Source organism: Aotus nancymaae, unplaced genomic scaffold (genome assembly GCF_030222135.1).
Source record: "Aotus nancymaae isolate 86718 unplaced genomic scaffold, 86718_ANA_hifiasm-v0.15.2.pri h1tg000018l, whole genome shotgun sequence".
Lineage (NCBI taxonomy): Eukaryota > Metazoa > Chordata > Mammalia > Primates > Aotidae > Aotus > Aotus nancymaae.
The window spans coordinates 22,865,794-22,884,078 of NW_026988430.1; the positions used below are offsets into that span (position 1 = coordinate 22,865,794).

Here is an 18,285-nt window from a genome sequence, read left to right on the forward strand (position 1 = left end):
AAACCCCATCTCTACTAAAAATACAAAATTAGCCAGGTGTGGTGGCACATGCCTGTAATCCCAGCAACTCAGGAGCCTGAGGCAGGAGAATCTTCTGAACCCAGGAGGCAGAGGTTGCAATGAGCCGAGATCGTGCCATTGCACTCCAGCCTGGGCAACAAGAGCGAAAATTCCGTTAAAAAATAAAAATCCTATACAACTGACCAAACTTGAATAACCCCTTTTTTAAGAAAACTATTTTTAGGCCGGGCATGGTGGCTCACGCCTATAATCCCAGCACTTTGGGAGGCCGAGGCGGGTGGATCACAAGGTCAAGAAATCAAGACCATCCTAGTCAACAAGGTGAAACCCCGTCTCTACTAAAAATACAAAAATTAGCTGGGCATGGTGGCGCGCGCCTGTAGTCCCAGCTACTCGGGAGGCTGAGGTAGGAGAATTGCTTGAACTCAGAAGGCGGAGGTTGCAGTGAGCCGAGATCGCGCCATTGCACTCCAGCCTGGGTAACAAGAGCGAAACTCCATCTCAAAAAAAAAAAAAAAAGAAAGAAAACTATTTTTTTACCTAAGAAAATTTTAACTCACTTTAACTTGATTGAAGTTTAACACTTACACACTGTGCTAGTTACTTTAAGACTTGTTACACAGTATTAGTTCTAAAGTTTCTGTACTGTGGTTATGCTACCTTTTATTTTGAAAACCGAAAAATTACTATAAGAGAAAGTAATCTGACTAAAGTAGAGGCTCTCTTTTGGGAATCAGGTCAACTCCAAACAAACAATTAATTCATATGTTCCAAAAAAGTTAAAACCATACCATTTAAATCTGCATTTTCAAATCTGACCCAGACTATTTTCTCCTTTTCTTCTGTTAGAGGTATTCCACTGTAAGCCTGCATAGTAAACAGAAACATTTGAATAAACATATTTTACAGCTTTAATATTACTGATGTTCAAAATAAACAGTGACTTAAAACCAACACTATACTTCTCCAACTTCACCAACCCTAAATCTTGGTAACTAGAACATTTGGAACCTTATTACCCCCAAAGAATACTATCCATGAGTCTAATAACTTTGGTCAAAAGAGTTTTTAACTTATTAAAAGAATTGCAGTTTGGGCAGCTATAATCTCAGCACTCTGGGAAGCCAAGGCAGGCAGACCACTTGAGGCCAGGAGTTCAAGACCAGTCTGACCAACATGGCGAAACCTTGTCTCTACTAAAAACACAAAAAACTAGCTGGGTGAGGTGGCACATGCCTGTAATTCCAGCTGCTGGGGAGACTGAGACACTAGACCTAATCGCTTGAACCTGGAAAGCAGAGATTGCCGTGACCAGAGATCACGCCATTTTGAAGTAAGTCTTGCAAAATGAGGATTATATGCTCAGCTGGACAACTCAGCAAGACTGTCTGAAAAAAAAAAGAACCGCAGAAAAGTAAAATACAATAATCCCTTATAAAGCATTACTATAATTCAAAGGCACACAAAAAACTATAGTATCTCCTATACTGGTCAACAAATATGGCTCAGAAAACAAACAAAATTTGTGGCAATTATACTGAACCTATACTTTTCAAGAATATTATTGTACTTTTTAAATCTCTTAGACCCGGCGCAGTGGCTCACGCCTATAATCCTAGCACTTTGGGAGGCTGAGGTGGGTGGATCACCTGAGGTCAGGAGTTCAAGACCAGCCTGGCCATCATGGCGAAACCCCATCTTTAAAAAAAAAAAAAAAAAAAATCTCTTATCAGGCTTCCAGACCCAACCTATCAGCTGCTTCCTGGAAGCCTTCGAAGGTCACAAAGATAAGCATTATGGCACAAAGCATCAACAGGATTCAAAAGGAGGCATCTCTCCATAAAGCATTTTTTTTTTTTTGAGACAGTCTCACTCTGTCACCCAGTCTAGAGTGCAGTGGCACGCTCTCAGCTCACTGCAACCTCCACCTCCTGGGTTCAAGCGATTCTCCTGCCTCAGTCTCCTGAGTAGCTGGGACTACAGGCATATGCCACCATGCCCAGCTAATTTTTTGTATTTTTAGTAGAGACAGGGTTTCACCATGTTAGCCAGGCTGGTCTTGAACTCCTGACCTCAGGTGATCCGCCCTGCCTCAGCCTCCCAAAGTGCTAGGATTACACAGAAGAGCCACCATGCCCTGCCCAAACTACCTTTAAAAAAAAAAACACCAGCTTAGGCAACATGGAAAAAACCCCGTCTCTACAAAAAGAAAAATATCTGAGCATGGTGGCATGCGCGCATAGTCCCAGCTACCACAGAGGCTGAGATGCGAGGATCAGCTGAACCTGAGAAACTGAGGCTACACTGAGCCATGATAGTACCACTGCACTCTAGCCTGGTAAGAATAAGATCCTGTCTCAAAAAAAAAAAATTGTCGCCTAATATTAATTATCTAATCAAATCTGACATTTACATTTCTCAAAACTACAAAACTAACACTGGTGCATTACTATTAATCCCAGACATCATTTGAATTTCACAAGTTTTCCCACTAATGTCCTTTCTCTGTTCCAGGATCCAATCCAGGATGCCACATTGCATTTAGGACAATTTCCTTTTCTCCTGTATCAGGCTTTCCTTTCCTTTAACTTGGTGAAGCAATAACATTTTCAAATTCTTCTTCAGATTAGCAGACCTATTCCTTTCCAATATGTTCAAGATGCTGTCCTTTGATTTCTGAGTGATATGCAGAACAAAACAAGGTCGAAGTTCTTTCAGTGTATCAGGATTCTTGAACCTCTTTTTGCTTTCCCTGTGAGTGGGAAATAACTCTTGCAAAATGAGGCTTATATGCTTTTAATATGTCTTCAAGTTTTCCTCTCTCCTTAGTGGACATGGTGTTTTTTATTAAGCATTTTTTAGAACATTCTGAAAAGCTGACTGAAGCACCTGAGCTCTGCTTTGTGTGTTCCTTACAACAGCTTTGCACAAAGAAAGTATAGCACATCATTATTTGCCTCTCAGCTTCTTATGATCTCCTTTTCCAGTGCTTATTTTATTCTCAGTGAGACACAGACCCACCATTGCCCTTCTAGCTTTCACCTGACGTCTTAAAAAAAAAAAAAGTTTCTTTTTGGGTTTTTTTGTTTGTTTTTGTTTTTGCTTTTGTTTTGACAGGGTCTGGCTCTGTTACCCAGGCTGGAGTACAGTGGTATGATCTCAGCTCACTGCAACCTCCACCTCCTGGGTTCAAGTGATCCTCCCATGTCAGCCTCCCAAGTAGCTAGGACTACAGGCATGCACCACCACACCCAGCTAAATTTTGCATTTTTTGTAGAGATGGTATTTCACCATGTTGCTCAGGCTGGTCTGGTACTCCTGGGCTCAATCTGCCCACCTAGACCTCCCAAAGTGCTAGGATTATAGGTGTCAGCCACCACATCCAGCATCACCTGATGTCTTTACAGAGGTCAATGTACTGCCACACAGCATTTTTTCCTTTTCCCCCCAGCACTGATTAAAAGTCCTTCTTCAAACAAGAGCAAACAATTTAGCCTTCTTATTTAGAGTCAAACTTTCACATCACTACTGAACAGATTTACTTCTTTTATACCTTAACACTGGTTTCTAACATACATACATATACTCATAAGTACAAAGTTATTTTTCAATTTTACATAACATAGCTATAATCATTGTAGGTATCATTCTGTATGTTGTCTTATTTGTTCACCATAAAGAAAATAATTTCCAGCCGGACGCAGTGGCTCATGCCTGTAATCCTAGCACTTTGGGAGGCCGAGGTGGGTGGATCACCTGAGGTCAGGAGTTCAAGACCAGCCTGGCCATCACGGTGAAACCCCATCTTAAAAAAAAAGAGAAAAGAAAAGAAAAGCATTTCCATAGTGTACTATTGTCATAAGTATAATTTTTATTTACAGCACATTATTCTGTAGGGATCATGATATATCATCATTTGCTTATTAATTGACATTTAAGCTGGTTACAAGTTTTTATACTGAAAATGTAAAAATTTCATATACACTGAAAAGTTCTGAGCTTTAATCTTTTCTTTGTTGAATTATTTTTTAAAATAAATTTTCAGCCAGGCACAATGGCTCACGCTTGTAATCCCAGCACTTTGGGGCAAGGTGAGAGGATCACCTGAGGTCAGGAGTTCGAGACCAGCCTGGCCAACATGGTGAAACCCCGTCTCTACTAAAAATACAAAAAGTAGCCAGGCATGGTGGCACATGCCTGTAATCCCAGCTACTCGGGAGGCTGAGGCAGGAAAATCGCTTGAACCTGGTAGACAGAGGTTACAGTGAGCCGAGATCATGCCACAGCACTCCAGCCTGGACGACAACAGCAAAATTCCGTGTCAAAAAAGTAAATATGTATTGGAAATATGTATTGGAAAAAATAAATAAAATTAATTAATTTTCATAAGTGAAATTATTAGATCAAGACACAGCTAAGGGCAACTACCAGCCATCAATGCTAACACAACTAGAATCCAATGGGTAATAACTAAAGCTGCTGCTGCCAGTGCAACAACACATTCTCTCCTTAGGAAGATTATTTGCAGACTCAGAGAATATCTAGGCTCCGTGAACTTGATAATTCCCAGAATAGAGCAGGAGGTAGAACATAATATTGGCAGAAAACATTATTTTTTAATGTCTGACCACAAAGTACCAACACAGCATTCTGAATTAAACGTGGGGAAAAACATATTAGAAAGCACTGTTTTCATGTCAACTAAACAGTAGAGAAAATGTCTAATATAACAAAAAGTTAACTCCTATTATTGCTTTCCTAAGCAAACTATGGTCAGTAGGTGCTAAAATGATGATGTCACACCATCACAATTAGAAATTGTAATGTCTTTGGCTCATCTGATTATTTCGACTACCGATTGTATGCCATAAAGCTACATCTCCACCCTGGATCTCCAGTCTACTCATGCTCCCTCCAGGAAAGACTACTTAGTATTTGCTTGGCTCTATTTTATGCTTTACATTCATGACACCCTTTAAGCCTTAAAACAAACCCATGATAAATAAGATGATTAACCCCAGTTTATACATAAGAATATTGATGTTTAGAAAGATTCAGTAACTTGTGTAGAACTGGTAAGATGCAGAGCTGAAATACAAAGTCAGGTCTAAAGGGCCGGGTGCGGTGGCTCACGCCTGTAATCCCAGCCCTTTGGGAGGCCGAGGCGGGTGGATCACGAGGTCAAGAGATCGAGACCATCCTGGTCAACATGGTGAAACCCCGTCTCTACTAAAAATACAAAAAATCAGCTGGGCATGGTGGCGCGTGCCTGTAATCCCAGCTACTCAGGAGGCTGAGGCAGGAGAATTGCCTGAACCCAAGAGGCGGAGGTTGCGGTGAGCCGAGATCGCGCCATTGCACTCCAGCCTGGGTAACAAGAGCGAAACTCCATCTCAAAAACAAAAAACAAAAAAAACAAAAAAAAAGTCAGGTCTAATATCAAAGTCTGTGCTCTTAATCACTAAGCTACTCTAAGCCCAATGTGCAAAATGTAAGTTATAATTTCTTTGCCAAATAAAGCAAACATCTACTAGGATCCTACTGTCCCCATTATATTCCCACTCAATTTATCATCATTGGATTTTACTCCACACTATTCCTCAATTCATATGGCATCTCATTCATTAAGCCTTCTTTGATGTCCTGCAACTGATTTTAGTTTTCCTTCTACTGTATTACCATGACACTCTGTTTCTTTTCTCCTTTTTTTCCCCACTCAGCTTTTCAGGTTGAAGGCACTTTGTTTTCTAGGATCCTCTTATTCAGCTGGGACACTGGATCTATGAATGTCCTTTCTGAACAGTGCAGTTACAGATATCCTTGGTAGTTGAGGAAGACTACATAACAGACTGGGCGCAGTGGCTCATGCCTGTAATCTCAGCACTTTGGGAGGCTGAGGTGGGTGGATCACCTGAGGTCAGGAGTTCAAGACCAGCCTAACCAACATGGAGAAACCCCATCTCTACTTAAAATACAAAATTAGCCAGGTGTGGTGGCACATGCCTGTAATCCCAGCTACTCAGGAGGCTGAGGCAGGAGAATCGCTTTAACCCGGGAGGTGGAGGTTGCAGTGAGCTGAGATAGTGCCATTGCACTCCAGCCTTAGTGACAAGAGTGAAACTCCATCTCAAAAAAAAGAAAAAAGGAAGACTACATAACCATAAAGAGAAAGCATGGAAACCTTTTCCTTCAGTATTCCCACTAGAACAGTGCTTCCCAAAGGTACCATTTCATAAGAATCACCTAAGATTCTTACTATTGCTGCAGGTTACCAGTTACCATCCTAAATCAATTGAGTTAAGAGTCTCTGAGAGAGGAGATTATTATTACTTTTAATAAGTATGCCAAGTGATAATTATGTTAGGTTTGGGCAATAGTATACTAGATAATCCCAGTAAGGCTATTCTCATTCTTCATCCTCATGTTTATATAAAAGGAACTGTAACAAAGACTCAATCTCTTATCAGTTGGATTAACAGGATACCCTATTTGACATAAAAATACTGCTCAATATAAAAGAGAAGTATATTTGTGCTCAGGTACAATATAGCTAATGTCTAGTTAAGGAGTGAAGAGTGTATCTTGCTTTTTTCCCTTCTGACAGGCAACCCTTAAATAGGACAAGAAAACAGAAACCTATGAGAGTCCCAGGTCTCAACAATCTACTAAAAATTCACCATGATTCTTCTTAGGAGGGGAAAGTCCTGAGGAATAATCTTTATGCCACTGTCATCACAACACTGCCGCACATCTAAACAATAACATAGTCCCATCCTACCAATGCTCAGGATACTAAAACATCAAAACCCTTTCTGAAGTTGCTGGTACTAGTGCCAAGTTTTGGAAACCAAACATTTCAGAGTTCTCCTGACCAAGGGTAAAACCTACTATTTCTGAAGGCACATACAGACACTTACCTGTGGCACAACATCCTGTAGAAAAGTCACAACACTTTCCATGTAGGACTGCTCTCTGGAAAAGGGTGGAACGGACAACACTGGTCAGGAGAGCTTAATATAGACCATGAAAAAAAGCTCTATTTACAAGCCTTATAAAGTAACTCATTTTTCTTTTTCTTTTTCTTTTTTTCTTGAGACAGGGTCTTACTCTTGTCACCCAGGCTGGAATGCAGTGATGCAATCTCGGCTGACTGCTGCCTCTACCTCCTGGGCTTAAGCAATCCTCCTACCTCAGGCTCCCAAGTAGAATGCACCACCATGCCCAGCTAATTTTTGTATTTTTTGTAGAGATGGGGTTTCACCATGTGCCCAGGCTGGTCTCAAACTCCTGAGCTCTAGCGATCCTCCGACCTCAGTCTTCCCAAGTGCTGGGATTACAGGCATCACTCATAATATTCAAAAAAGGGAAAAAAAAGAGGCTAACTCTTATCATCTGATATTTCTGCTAAACTAACTACTTTCTGGTTTCATGGGTCTTTATATATGTTATTAAATGTAAATGAGCTTTTAACATCTTTAAACATTATCTCTTTTTTATTTATCTTTTTTTTCTTTTTTCATGAGTAGAATCTCTTAACATTATCTCTTTTTAAAAGTCATGATCTCCTAATTTGATAGAGATAACTTCTAAGCCATATTTGAAGGAGTGACGACAGAGACCTAAGGCAGGACCCTCCTCTTGAGTCAGAGCAGAAGAATGCCCTAGTTAGAGCAAGTAAAACTGTTGCTGATGACTCACTATCTAGTGACCTCTTTAAATTGGTTATGAACCTAGTCCCTTACCTGTATATAGCAAGTGAGTCTGCATTTTCTGGCAGGTACAGGTATTAGAAGAAGCTATTAAGCCGTCACGGAATTTTGGTATAGGAAAGACATGGAAAAAAATTAAAATGCATAAAAATGAGGGAAAGCTGGGTGCAGTAGCATGTGTCTGTAGTACCAGCTATTCAGGAAGCGGAGGTGAGAAGATCACTTGAACCCAGGAGTTGGCAGTCAGGCTAGGCAATATAGCAAGACCCCATCTCTAGAAAACAAACAAAGTGAATGGGAAAAAACAACATTGTTAATTACGTAAGGACACTAAATTAATATATTTTAAATAAAAAGCATATAAATTCCCGCAAGTGGAGAAAAAATACTTCAAAATACTATTTCAGGTCAGGCGTGGTGGCTCACGCCTATAATCCCAGCACTATGGGAGGCAAAGGTGGGTAGATCACTTGAGGTCAGGAGTTCCAGACCAGCCTGGCCAATATGGTGAAACCCCATCTTTACTAAATATACAAAAATTAGCTGGGCTTGGTGGTGCACGCCTGTAATCCCAGCTGCTCAGGAGGCTGAAGCAGGAGAATCACTGAACCCAGGATGTGGAGGCTGCAGTGAGTCAAGATCGCACCACTGCACTCAGCTTGGGCAAAAAAGCAAGACTCCGTCTCAAAAAAAAAGAAATCAAAATACTAATTCAAATCCATTTCAAGAGACATGTGAAAAATCACACTTGAAAATAATATGATTTATCATAAATCCTATTTAAAAAGCAGCATGCCCTAGAGACCTAGAAAAATAGATTAGGCCTAAAAAAAAAATTATTAGGCTACCTCTCCAACCTCATTTTTTGTCACTCTCCTTACTCTGCTTTAGTCATATGCAACTTCAATTCCTAGCACACACTAAGTTCTTCTTTGAATCAAGACCTTTATACCAACTTTCTTTCTATCTGGATTCCTTCCCATACCCTTCCATTCCTTTTAGATCTCCAGGTTAAGTGTTGCCTCCTCTGAGAGACCTTCCCTGACAGCCTTATATATAATCTCCTTTGTCATTCTCCCTTGTAGTATACTGTGCACAATCATAGCCTGAAATTATTTTACTTATTTACTTGTTTACTTCAGCCTGGTCTATTTGGCGAAATCCCATTTCTATCAAAAATACAAAAATTAGCCAGGCATGGAGATCCACGTTTGTAATCCCGGCTACTTGGGAGGCTGAGGCAAGAGAATCGTTTGAACCCAGAAGGCGGAGGTTGCAGTGAGCTGAGATCATGCCACTGCACTCCAGCCTGGGCAATGGAGCGAGACTCCATCTTAATAAAAGAAAGTATATATATAATATATATTAAACATATTATATACATATATATTTTTTGAGACATGGTCTCACTCTCTCACTAAGGCTGGAGTATAATGGCACAATCACAGCTTACCACAGCCTCCAGCTCCTGGGCCCAGGTGATCATCCCATCAACCTCCTGAGTAGTTAAGGCTGCAGGTGCCTGCCACAATGCCTGGTTAATTTTTTTTATTTTTGTAAGACATAAGGGTCTCAGTATGTTGTTGAGGCTGGTGTCAAACTCCTGGGTTCAAGCAATCCTCCCACCTCAGCCTTCAAGTATACGTATCCTTGGCCAGGCACGGTGACTCACACCTGGAATCCTAGCACTTTGGGAGGCCGAGGCGGGCAGATCACCTGAGGTCAGAAGTTCAAGACCAGGCTGGCCAACATGGCAAAACCCCATCTCTGCTAAAAATACAAAAATTTGTATTTTTAGCAGAGATGGTGGTGTATGCCTGTAATCCTTGCTACCTGGGAGGCTGAGGCAGTAAAATCGCTTGAATCTGGGAGGTGGAGGAGGAGACAGAGGCTGCAGTGAGCTGAGATGGCGCCACTGCAATCCAGCCTGGGTGACAGTGAGATTCCATCTCAAAAAAAAAAAAATGTACATATATATCTTCAAGCCATATTAGATTATAAACTCCTAGTAAGTATAGACATTCTTTGTCAAAGAATGCCAAAATCGCTTTCGAGGTAGGAGGCGGCTCTTGTCAGGGCCCACAAGCCAAGGATGGTCGGGGATTCCACATTTGGTAGGCATGACCTAAGCTGCAACTATATTGTTCCAGTAGAATTGCAGAGAAGCCTCGGCTCTTGTGCCCTGCCTCTGATGAAGTCTGTTTTGGTAGGGACATCTGAGAGTGATGATGAATGCCAACCACTCTGATGGTTTAAAAAAAAAAAAGAATGCCAAAATCACAGAAATGTACTATAACACTTACTTTGAAACTTTCTGGCAGAGACCTAGACTAAGAGATACCTTTTACAGATAACACATGGATACACAGACAGGAACAACACACCCTGGGGCGTATGAGAGGGTGGAGGGTGGGAGCGAGGAGAGGATCAGGAAAAATAACTAATAGTGACTACGCTTAATACCTGGATGATGAAATAGTCTCCACAAGAAACCACTATGACATGAGTTTCCCTATTTAACAAATCTGCACAGGTACCCTTGAACTTAAAAGAGATACATTTTACATGACCATCTGGTAAATACATACATACATATGAACACATCTGTGTGCATGTCATGGAACAATATGAATTCTCAGCTATATATTCTATTATATTCTATATCATTTTCTAATACTAGTCCTGACCCACTAAACTGATTTACTGATCCATTAATTTGTTAAACTTGGAGTTAGAAAACACTGCTCTTCAGGATTTAGCATAGTGCTCTTCATGTATTCTGTAAATGTGCTGAATACATCAACTTAACTCTCCAATTCTTCATTTGGCCTTGGAAATAATTATTCATCCCATAAAGCCAACATTTAAAGGGTTTTTACAAAAGTTATCACTGTTCATAAAGAAAACCTGAATGTTAGTTACTATACTGAGTCTTTTCTTCAGCTATTGGGCTTATCTGAAATGTGCTTACGTGACAGCCTGGGGGCGAACCACAACTCCACCAGTACAACGACTGGGTCTTCTTGGGGAATCTGTAGCCATAGCTTCATTCATAAAACCTGTTTCCAGAACAACAACAAAAAAAAAAAAAAAAAAAAAAAAAAAACAGAAAGACATGGATCATTGTTGGGGTAGGGAAGAAGATTTATGATTGCTCACTATAGATCCCTTGTCAAAATGCCTCAAATATAGGAAAATTTCCCAGAAATTCCTGTTACACCAGAAAGGGAAAAAAAGAGAAAGTAGATTTTTAATGTCTTTCAAATTAAAATGAGAGGGTTGGGATATTGAAATGGAGTCTCACTCTGTCGCCCAGGGTGGAGTGCAGTGGCAGGAGCTCTGCTCACTGCAACTTCCGCCTACCAGGCTCAAGCAATTCTCATGCCTCAGCCTCCGGAGCAGCTGGGATTACAGGTGCACGCCACCATGCCCGGCTAAATTTTATATTTTTTTGTAAAGACAGCGTTTCACCATGTTGCCGAGGCTGGTCTCGAACTCCTGAGCTCAAGTGATCCATCCGCCTTAGCTTCCCAAAATGCTGAAATTACAGGAGTGAGCCACCTCGCCCGTCCTGTTTTGTTTTTTAATAGGACCAGGCCTCAGAACCACAAAACAATTTAAGGAAGACTCTTGCTGTACCCTTTGGTCTATTGTTAACATAAATTACAAAGGTAAGAGAACCAGATCATGAGATAGGAATTTACTGAAATTTTATGTTCAGATAGTGAAAATACACATGGTACAGTATTTCAGGACCAAACGGAACAAGTGACATGATACCACTCTACCTTCCAATTAAATCTGTTGGGAATCTATGAGTAAAGACTGCGTGGCCACAGTTTAAATCAATTTGTAACCCCCCGCTACTGGGGGGTTACCTAATCACCGGAGTTTAATAAGCAACAAATAAGTCAAATAAGTATTTGACTAGTAGTAAGCAGTCAAATAAGTAATATACACATAAATGTTGTTAAAGCCCTTTACCCTTTCCCGTCACATCAGTAAATCCTGATCCTAGAATGTTTCATGAGCCTCTGAATCACTGAGATTTTAAGAGCATGGAGTCGGCTTGGTTAAGGCTAAAAGAGGACTGACAGCAACAGCAAAGATCTCTTAGAGGGCTCAGGAAAGCCCACAGCCTGGAACTCATCTTGAAGGCACCTAAAACCATCATTTCTAAGTAGAGAGCATTCACAGCTGATGAGAAAACTCCCAACCTGTGCGCCCCACCTCCTACAACCAAAACACCCTCTGCCCCAACTAGCACAGCCACCACTTCCTCAGGGGGTACCTGCACCTCCAGCCCCTCAGCCCTCTCATTTTCATCCCATTCTTGCATTCTCGAACCACAGTCTCCCAAGCCCTGTCCTTTAAGGGCCCTGTCTCCTGGGAACGACCCTCGTCAGCCGCTCAGGCCCCAGTCTCCTGAAAGACACTCGCACGGCGCTGCCCACTTAACCTCAACACGGAGCCACCGCTGCCCCCGGCCGTCCTCCGGCCCCTTGCACTGCTCCCCTCCCCCTCCAGTATCGACACCACTCTCCTGTCAAATTCCTGCCATCCCGACCCAGTCCCTCACGCCGCCGGTCCCTCGTCCTCCCCAAGCCTCCCCAAAGCCAAAGCCCCGCCAGCCCTCTCACCGGCCGCCCCGCCGGTTAACGCTGCTCTCCAGCTCTAGGCTCACTGTTTGGAGTCTCCTGGCGTGATTGACGGCTGCCACTTCCTACCATACCTCCGCGGAACCACGGCTCTAGCCAATCCCAGAAGCAAACTGGCTACGACCGGGCACCGCCCTTGGAGGTCAGCTTCGCCAACCAGCAAGTAGGAAAGAGGCGGACCCGCCTCCTGAATGTGTCCAATCCGCTGGGGTTGGAAGGAAAACACAACAGCATGTAAGTTCGGGTGAAGTCGACGTGTTAGGTTCGGTTGCGAACGCAGGCAGCTGGGGAATAATTATGAACATGTACATTTTTTTGGAAGACAGAACCTTCTTGGCTTTGAAAAGAAAAGCAACATGCCCCAGACTCCTGTCCCGCTCACGCGAGCGTCTCAGGTTGAAGCCTAAGGACAGGGAAACTGTTCTGTTTACATCGAATTCTCGCGACAGCTGGTTCGAAGCTCAGAGCACGTGGACATGGCAGCTGCCAATCAGTTTTAAGTAGCCACTCGCTCGTCTCACACCCGCCTTCTGCCCCGCCCTTGGCGATGTGTTTACCTTCCGGGAGCCTAGGCTGGCTCGCGCTGGTGATCAGCTGAGGACGGTTTATCTGAATAAGGGGCGCGGCCGGTTATCTCAACAATTTGAGCAATATTGTAAACCACGCCTGACCCCTTCCTTGCCTCAGTTTCCAACTCCCTTATAGTTGAGGATCGAGATGTCGCCGTTGTCATTGCATCAGTTAAATTTATTAATATAAGAATAATATTGACTGATTTCTTAAACACTCAGCATAGTCCTTTGTATACTTCATATACAGTACTCCATATGTATTATCAGATTTAATGCCAATGGGCATGGTGGACTGGGCGCGGTGGCTCACGCCTATAATCCCAGAATTTTGAGAGGTCGAGGCGGGAAGATCGCCTGTGGCCAGAAGTTCTAGAACAGCCTGGACAACATGGAGAAACCCGTCTCTACTAAGAACAGCCAGGTGTGGTGGCACACGCCTGTAATCCCAGCTACTCGGGAGGCTGAGGCAGGAGAATCGCTTGAACCTGGGAAGCGGAGGTTGCAGGGAGCCGAGATCGAGCCGTTGCACTCCAGCACTGGGCGACAGACCGAGACGCCGTCTCAAAAAAAAAAAAACTAAACAAACAAACACACATGGCGCGGTGGCTCATACCTGTAATTCCAGCACTTTGGAAGGCTGAGACGGGCGGATCATATGAGGTCAGGAGGTCAAGACCACCTTGGCCAACATTGTGAAACTCCGTCTCTACTAAAACCACAAAAATTAGCCAGGTGTGGTGGCGCATGCCTGTAATCTCAGCTCCTTGGGAGGCTGAAGCAGGAGAATCCCTTGAATCCGGGAGTTGGAGGTTACAGTGAACCGAGATCGCGCCACTGCACTCCAGCCTCTGAGTGACAGAGCGAGACTTAAAAAAAAAAAAAAAAAGAATACATTTGGAAATATTGAAATAACTTGATAATGTGGAATTGTAACATTGAAAAGTAAGCCTAGCATGACTAACTCCATTTTGCTCCTAAACTCCCCACTCCCACCCCTCGGTGATATCTAGGTTAACTGCTTTTGCTTATCTCTACACATAGACCAAACTAACTATGGGAGAAATTTATAGTTTAAAGCAAGGATGATAATAGTTCCTTCCCAAAACTAACCCCCAAGGAGATAAGGAGGGCGTACACACAAGTAACAATGTTGAGAGTTTGTGGGAGTGTTGTGACCTGACCAATAACAGAAAGGCTTCAGGCCTCCAGGAACCCTCCCTGGCGCCTAAATGTCACCATCCCTCTCCTTACCCCTGCCCTTAACACAAAAAGAGCCTGAAATGTGTACTGATTAAAGATGGTTCTTTAGGCCGGGCGCAGTGGCTCACACCCATAATCCCAGCATTTTGGGTAGGCCAAGACAGGTGGATCACCTGAGCTCAGAAGTTCAGGACCATGCTAACCAACATGAAGAAACCCCGTCTCTACTAAAAATGCAAAAATTAGCTGGGTATGGTGGTGTTCACCTGTAGTCCTAGTTTCTTGGAAGCTGAGACAGGAGAATCACTTAAACCCGGGAGCCGGAGGTTGCAGTGAGCCGAGATCGTGCCACTGCACTCCAGCCTGATTCTTTAGAATATTATTCTGCAATTTTCCCGGTTTGCTAGCTCTCAGAAATAAAGTTGTTGTTCTTGCTCTAACTCCTTGACTCTTGACCCACTGGCTGTCATGCCATGAGCAGAACAGTCTGGGCTCAGTTACAGGATGAAGGGAAAGAATCAAGGATGTTCAAGTCCAACAAACCTTAAAGGTGTTTGGAGAAAAAAAAAAAAAGGCCGGGCGCGGTGACTCACGGCCCTCGCAGAGGCATGCGGATCACGAGGTCAAGACAGCGAGACTATTCTGGCCAACATGGTGAAACCCCGTCTCTACTAAAAATTCAAAAAATTAGCCGGGCGCAGTGGCAGGCGACCGTAGTCCCAGCTACTCGGGAGGCTGAGGCGGCAGAATCGTTTGAAACCGGGACGCGGAGGTTGCAGTGAGCCGAGATTGCGCCACTGCGCTCCAGTCTGGCGACAGAGCAAGATTGTTTCAAAAAAAAAAAAAAAAAGGAAGGATATTTTCTGTATTTTGGGCTTGATCAGCTGAATGGTGCCATTTACAAATACGATGAACACTGAGTTATACATTTCTATTTTTCTTTTTTCCTTTTTTTTTTTTTTTAATTCCTGGCAACTTTCATTTGAGAGTTATACATTTCTTAGTGGGAGTAAATTTCTGTGCCTTCATTTGTTTCATCCTTCATAAATTGTAGAATGAATATTATGAGCCTCATTGGCTTTTTTTTTTTAAGCGAGGACGTTGGGGGTGGGGGGATAGATTTGCTGTCACCCAGGCTGGAGGGCAGTGGTGCAATGGTAGCTCACTGCAACCTCCAACTCCTGGGCTCATGTGATCCTCCTCCCATCTCAGCCTCCTAAGTAGCCTGGATTACAGGCACACACCAACATGCCTGGCTAATTTTTAATTTTTTTTTTTTTTTTTGTAAAGTCAGGGTCTCCCTTTGTTGCCCAGACTGATCTTAAAATTCCTGGGCTCAAGTGATTCTCCCATCTCAGCCTCCCAAAGTGCTGGGATTACAGGTGTGAGCCACTGCAACTGATCCATAGGCTTTTTATGAGTAAATAAGGTTTTTTTCTTTTTTTTTTGAGACAGAGTGTCACTCCGTCTCCCAGGCTGGAGTGCATTGGCACAATCATAGCTCACTGGTACCTCGACTTCCCAGGCGCAAGTGATCCTCCTACCTCAGCGTCCTGAGTAGCTGGATGGCAGACCTGCAGCACCACGCCTGGCTAATTTTTTTTTTTTTTTTGGAGACGGAGTTTTGCTCTTGTTTCCCAGGCTGGAATGCAATAGCACGATTTTGGCTCACCGCAACCTCTGCCTCCCGGGTTCAAGCAGTTCTCCTGCCTCAGCCTCCCAAGTAACTGGCACTACAGGCTCGTGCCACCACGCCCAGCTAACTTTTGTATTTTTATTAGAGACGGGGTTTCACCATGTTGACCAGGATGGGCTCGATCTGTTGACCTCGTGATCCGCCCACCTTGGCCTCCCAAAGTGCTGGGATTACAGGCCTGAGCCACGGCGCCCGGCCCAAATTTAAAGTTCTTTTTTTTTTTGAGACGGAGTTTCGCTCTTGTTACCCAGGCTGGAGTGCAATGGCGCGATCTCGGCTCACCACAACCTCCGCCTCCTGGGTTCAGGCAATTCTCCTGCCTCAGCCTCCTGAGTAGCTGGGATTACAGGCACGTGCCACCATGCCCAGCTAATTTTTGTGTTAGTAGAGACGGGGTTTCACCATGTTGACCAGGATGGTCTTGATCTCTTGACCTTGTAATCCACCAACCTCGGCCTCCCAAAGTGCTGGGATTACAGGCGTGAGCCACCGCGCCCTGCCCAATTTAAAGTTCTTAGATCTAATTAGAAATTTCTCCAAATGGGACTGGGTGCAGTGGCTCATACCTGTATTCCCAGCACTTTGGGCGACGGAGGCAGGCAGATCACCTGATGTAGGGAGTTCGAGACCAGCCTGACCAACAGGAGAAACCCCATCTCTAATAAAAATACAAAATTAGCCGCGTGTGGTGGCACATGCCTGTAATCCCAGCTACTTGGGAGACTGAGGCAGGAGAATCGCTTGCACCTGGGAGGCAGAGGTTACAGTGAGCCAAGATTGCACAATTACACTCCAGCCTGGGTGAATTCTGTCTCAAAAAAAAAAAAAAAAAAAAATTCTCCAAATGAACTACTAACTAGTTCTAATTACCCCATTTTCTTATTCACAAAGATGGTTTGAGATTCTCTTATAAGCCTTCATGTGGAGATAAAACGTGTGGTGATCATATTTTTTAATGGAAGTAACTAGTGGATGCTTTGTACATATTGCCAGCACATGTGTCACTCCAAAGTACAGAAATGAGGAGAAACTCTTCAGTGAACTATTTGTTCTTGATACCTAGCAATCCCAGCTACGAAAGTCATTTTTAGTGGAAATGAGTAATTTTAAGCAAGAGTTCTTTGTTTTTCCAATTGCTACCTTGGCCCAGTATAATAAATTACTGATGACTAAGATTGCCTCTCCCATGGCCCTGCAGAACCAAAAAACAAAATCTCTAGAGTATAATCAGGGAGCTGTCCAAATGCAAGCCAGATTTCAAGGTCAATGTGTATTTTCTTGTGTGTTTTTGTTTTGGATAGGATTCTTCTTTTGGTTTGTTTTCTAAGCCTTAAACAAGCTATTTCCTCACTGACCCAGGCCACCAAAAACACTTTAATAATCCTGTGCTTTCAGCAGTGCAGAAATAACCTGTTTTCACACAAAACTACAGTGAACATTAGTATTTTCATTTTCAGCAAAGTAAAAGAAAAAAGTTTAAAAAATAAAGCCCCATCACTTTTCTCTAAAATCTTCTAACTACAAGAGTAAAATACATTAATTACTCACAATACTGACTTTTTCTGATGTATCCATTAGGTCACAATTTTTTTGGTTTTTTGTTTGTTTGTTTTCTTTTTGTTTTGTGAGACGGAGTCTTGCTCTGTCAATAGGCTGGAGTGCAGTGGCACGATCTTGGCTCACTGCAACCTCTGCCTTTTGGGTTCAAGCAATTCTCCTGCCTCAGCCTCCTAAGTAGCTGGGATTACAGTAGCGTGCACCACCACACCCGGCTAATTTTTGTATTTTTAGTAGAGACAGGGTTTCACCATGTTAGCCAGGATGGTCCTGAACTCATGATCCACCCGCCTCGGCCTCCCAAAGTGCTGGGATTACAGGTGTGAGCCATTGCACCCGGCCCACAATTTTTAAAACTACATTTCATAGTAATCTCCTAAAAAGTAGAATTACAAAATTTGTAGAATAGCAAAACCAACATAATCCAAAATCCTATTACCTCACCACTATTAATTACTATTAGTGCATGTCATTTGTCCATCCTGAATACTAGGTACTAGGTAACTATGTTTTCTAAAACAGCATTTCCCCATAATTTTTATTCAACATTCTAAGTATTTGCAGTTATTTATTATGTTGGATCCCTATACTTATTCCCAAATCCAGCAAATATCCTGAAGATGGCCGGGTACAGGGGCTCATGCCTGTAATCCCAGTACTTTGGGAGGCTGAGGTGGGCTGATCACCTGAAGTCAGGAGTTCAAGACAAGCCTGGCCAACATGGTAAAGCCCTGTCTCTACGAAAAATACAAAAATTAGCCAGGCACGGCGCATTCCTTTAATCCCAGCTACTCAGGAGGCTGAGGCAGGAGAATCACTTGAACCCAGGAAGCAAAGGTTGCAGTGAGCTGAGATCGCGCCACTGCACTCCA

The 18,285-nt window shown here is 43.1% G+C and overlaps 1 protein-coding gene and 1 non-coding gene across 8 annotated transcripts in view; one reads left to right on the plus strand and one right to left on the minus strand.

Moving 5' to 3' along the window:
* Window positions 1-12,476, minus strand: part of BCAS3 (BCAS3 microtubule associated cell migration factor) — a 695,431-nt gene extending 682,955 nt beyond the window's left edge. For all 7 annotated transcript variants that reach the window (XM_064378433.1, XM_064378430.1, XM_064378431.1 and 4 more), the window contains exons 1-4: window positions 12,371-12,476; window positions 10,702-10,789; window positions 6,939-6,993; window positions 813-888 (exon numbers count right to left, since the gene is read on the minus strand). In XM_064378433.1, the coding sequence (XP_064234503.1) occupies window positions 813-888; window positions 6,939-6,993; window positions 10,702-10,784 (214 nt within the window). In that variant the 5' untranslated portion in view covers window positions 10,785-10,789; window positions 12,371-12,476. The remainder of the gene's footprint in view (window positions 1-812; window positions 889-6,938; window positions 6,994-10,701; window positions 10,790-12,370) is intronic.
* On the plus strand, window positions 9,908-9,984 carry LOC135275777 (small nucleolar RNA SNORD74). The gene has a single exon (XR_010343361.1). It is a non-coding gene; the product is annotated as a small nucleolar RNA SNORD74 (small nucleolar RNA).
* Window positions 12,477-18,285: the final 5,809 nt, after the last annotated feature.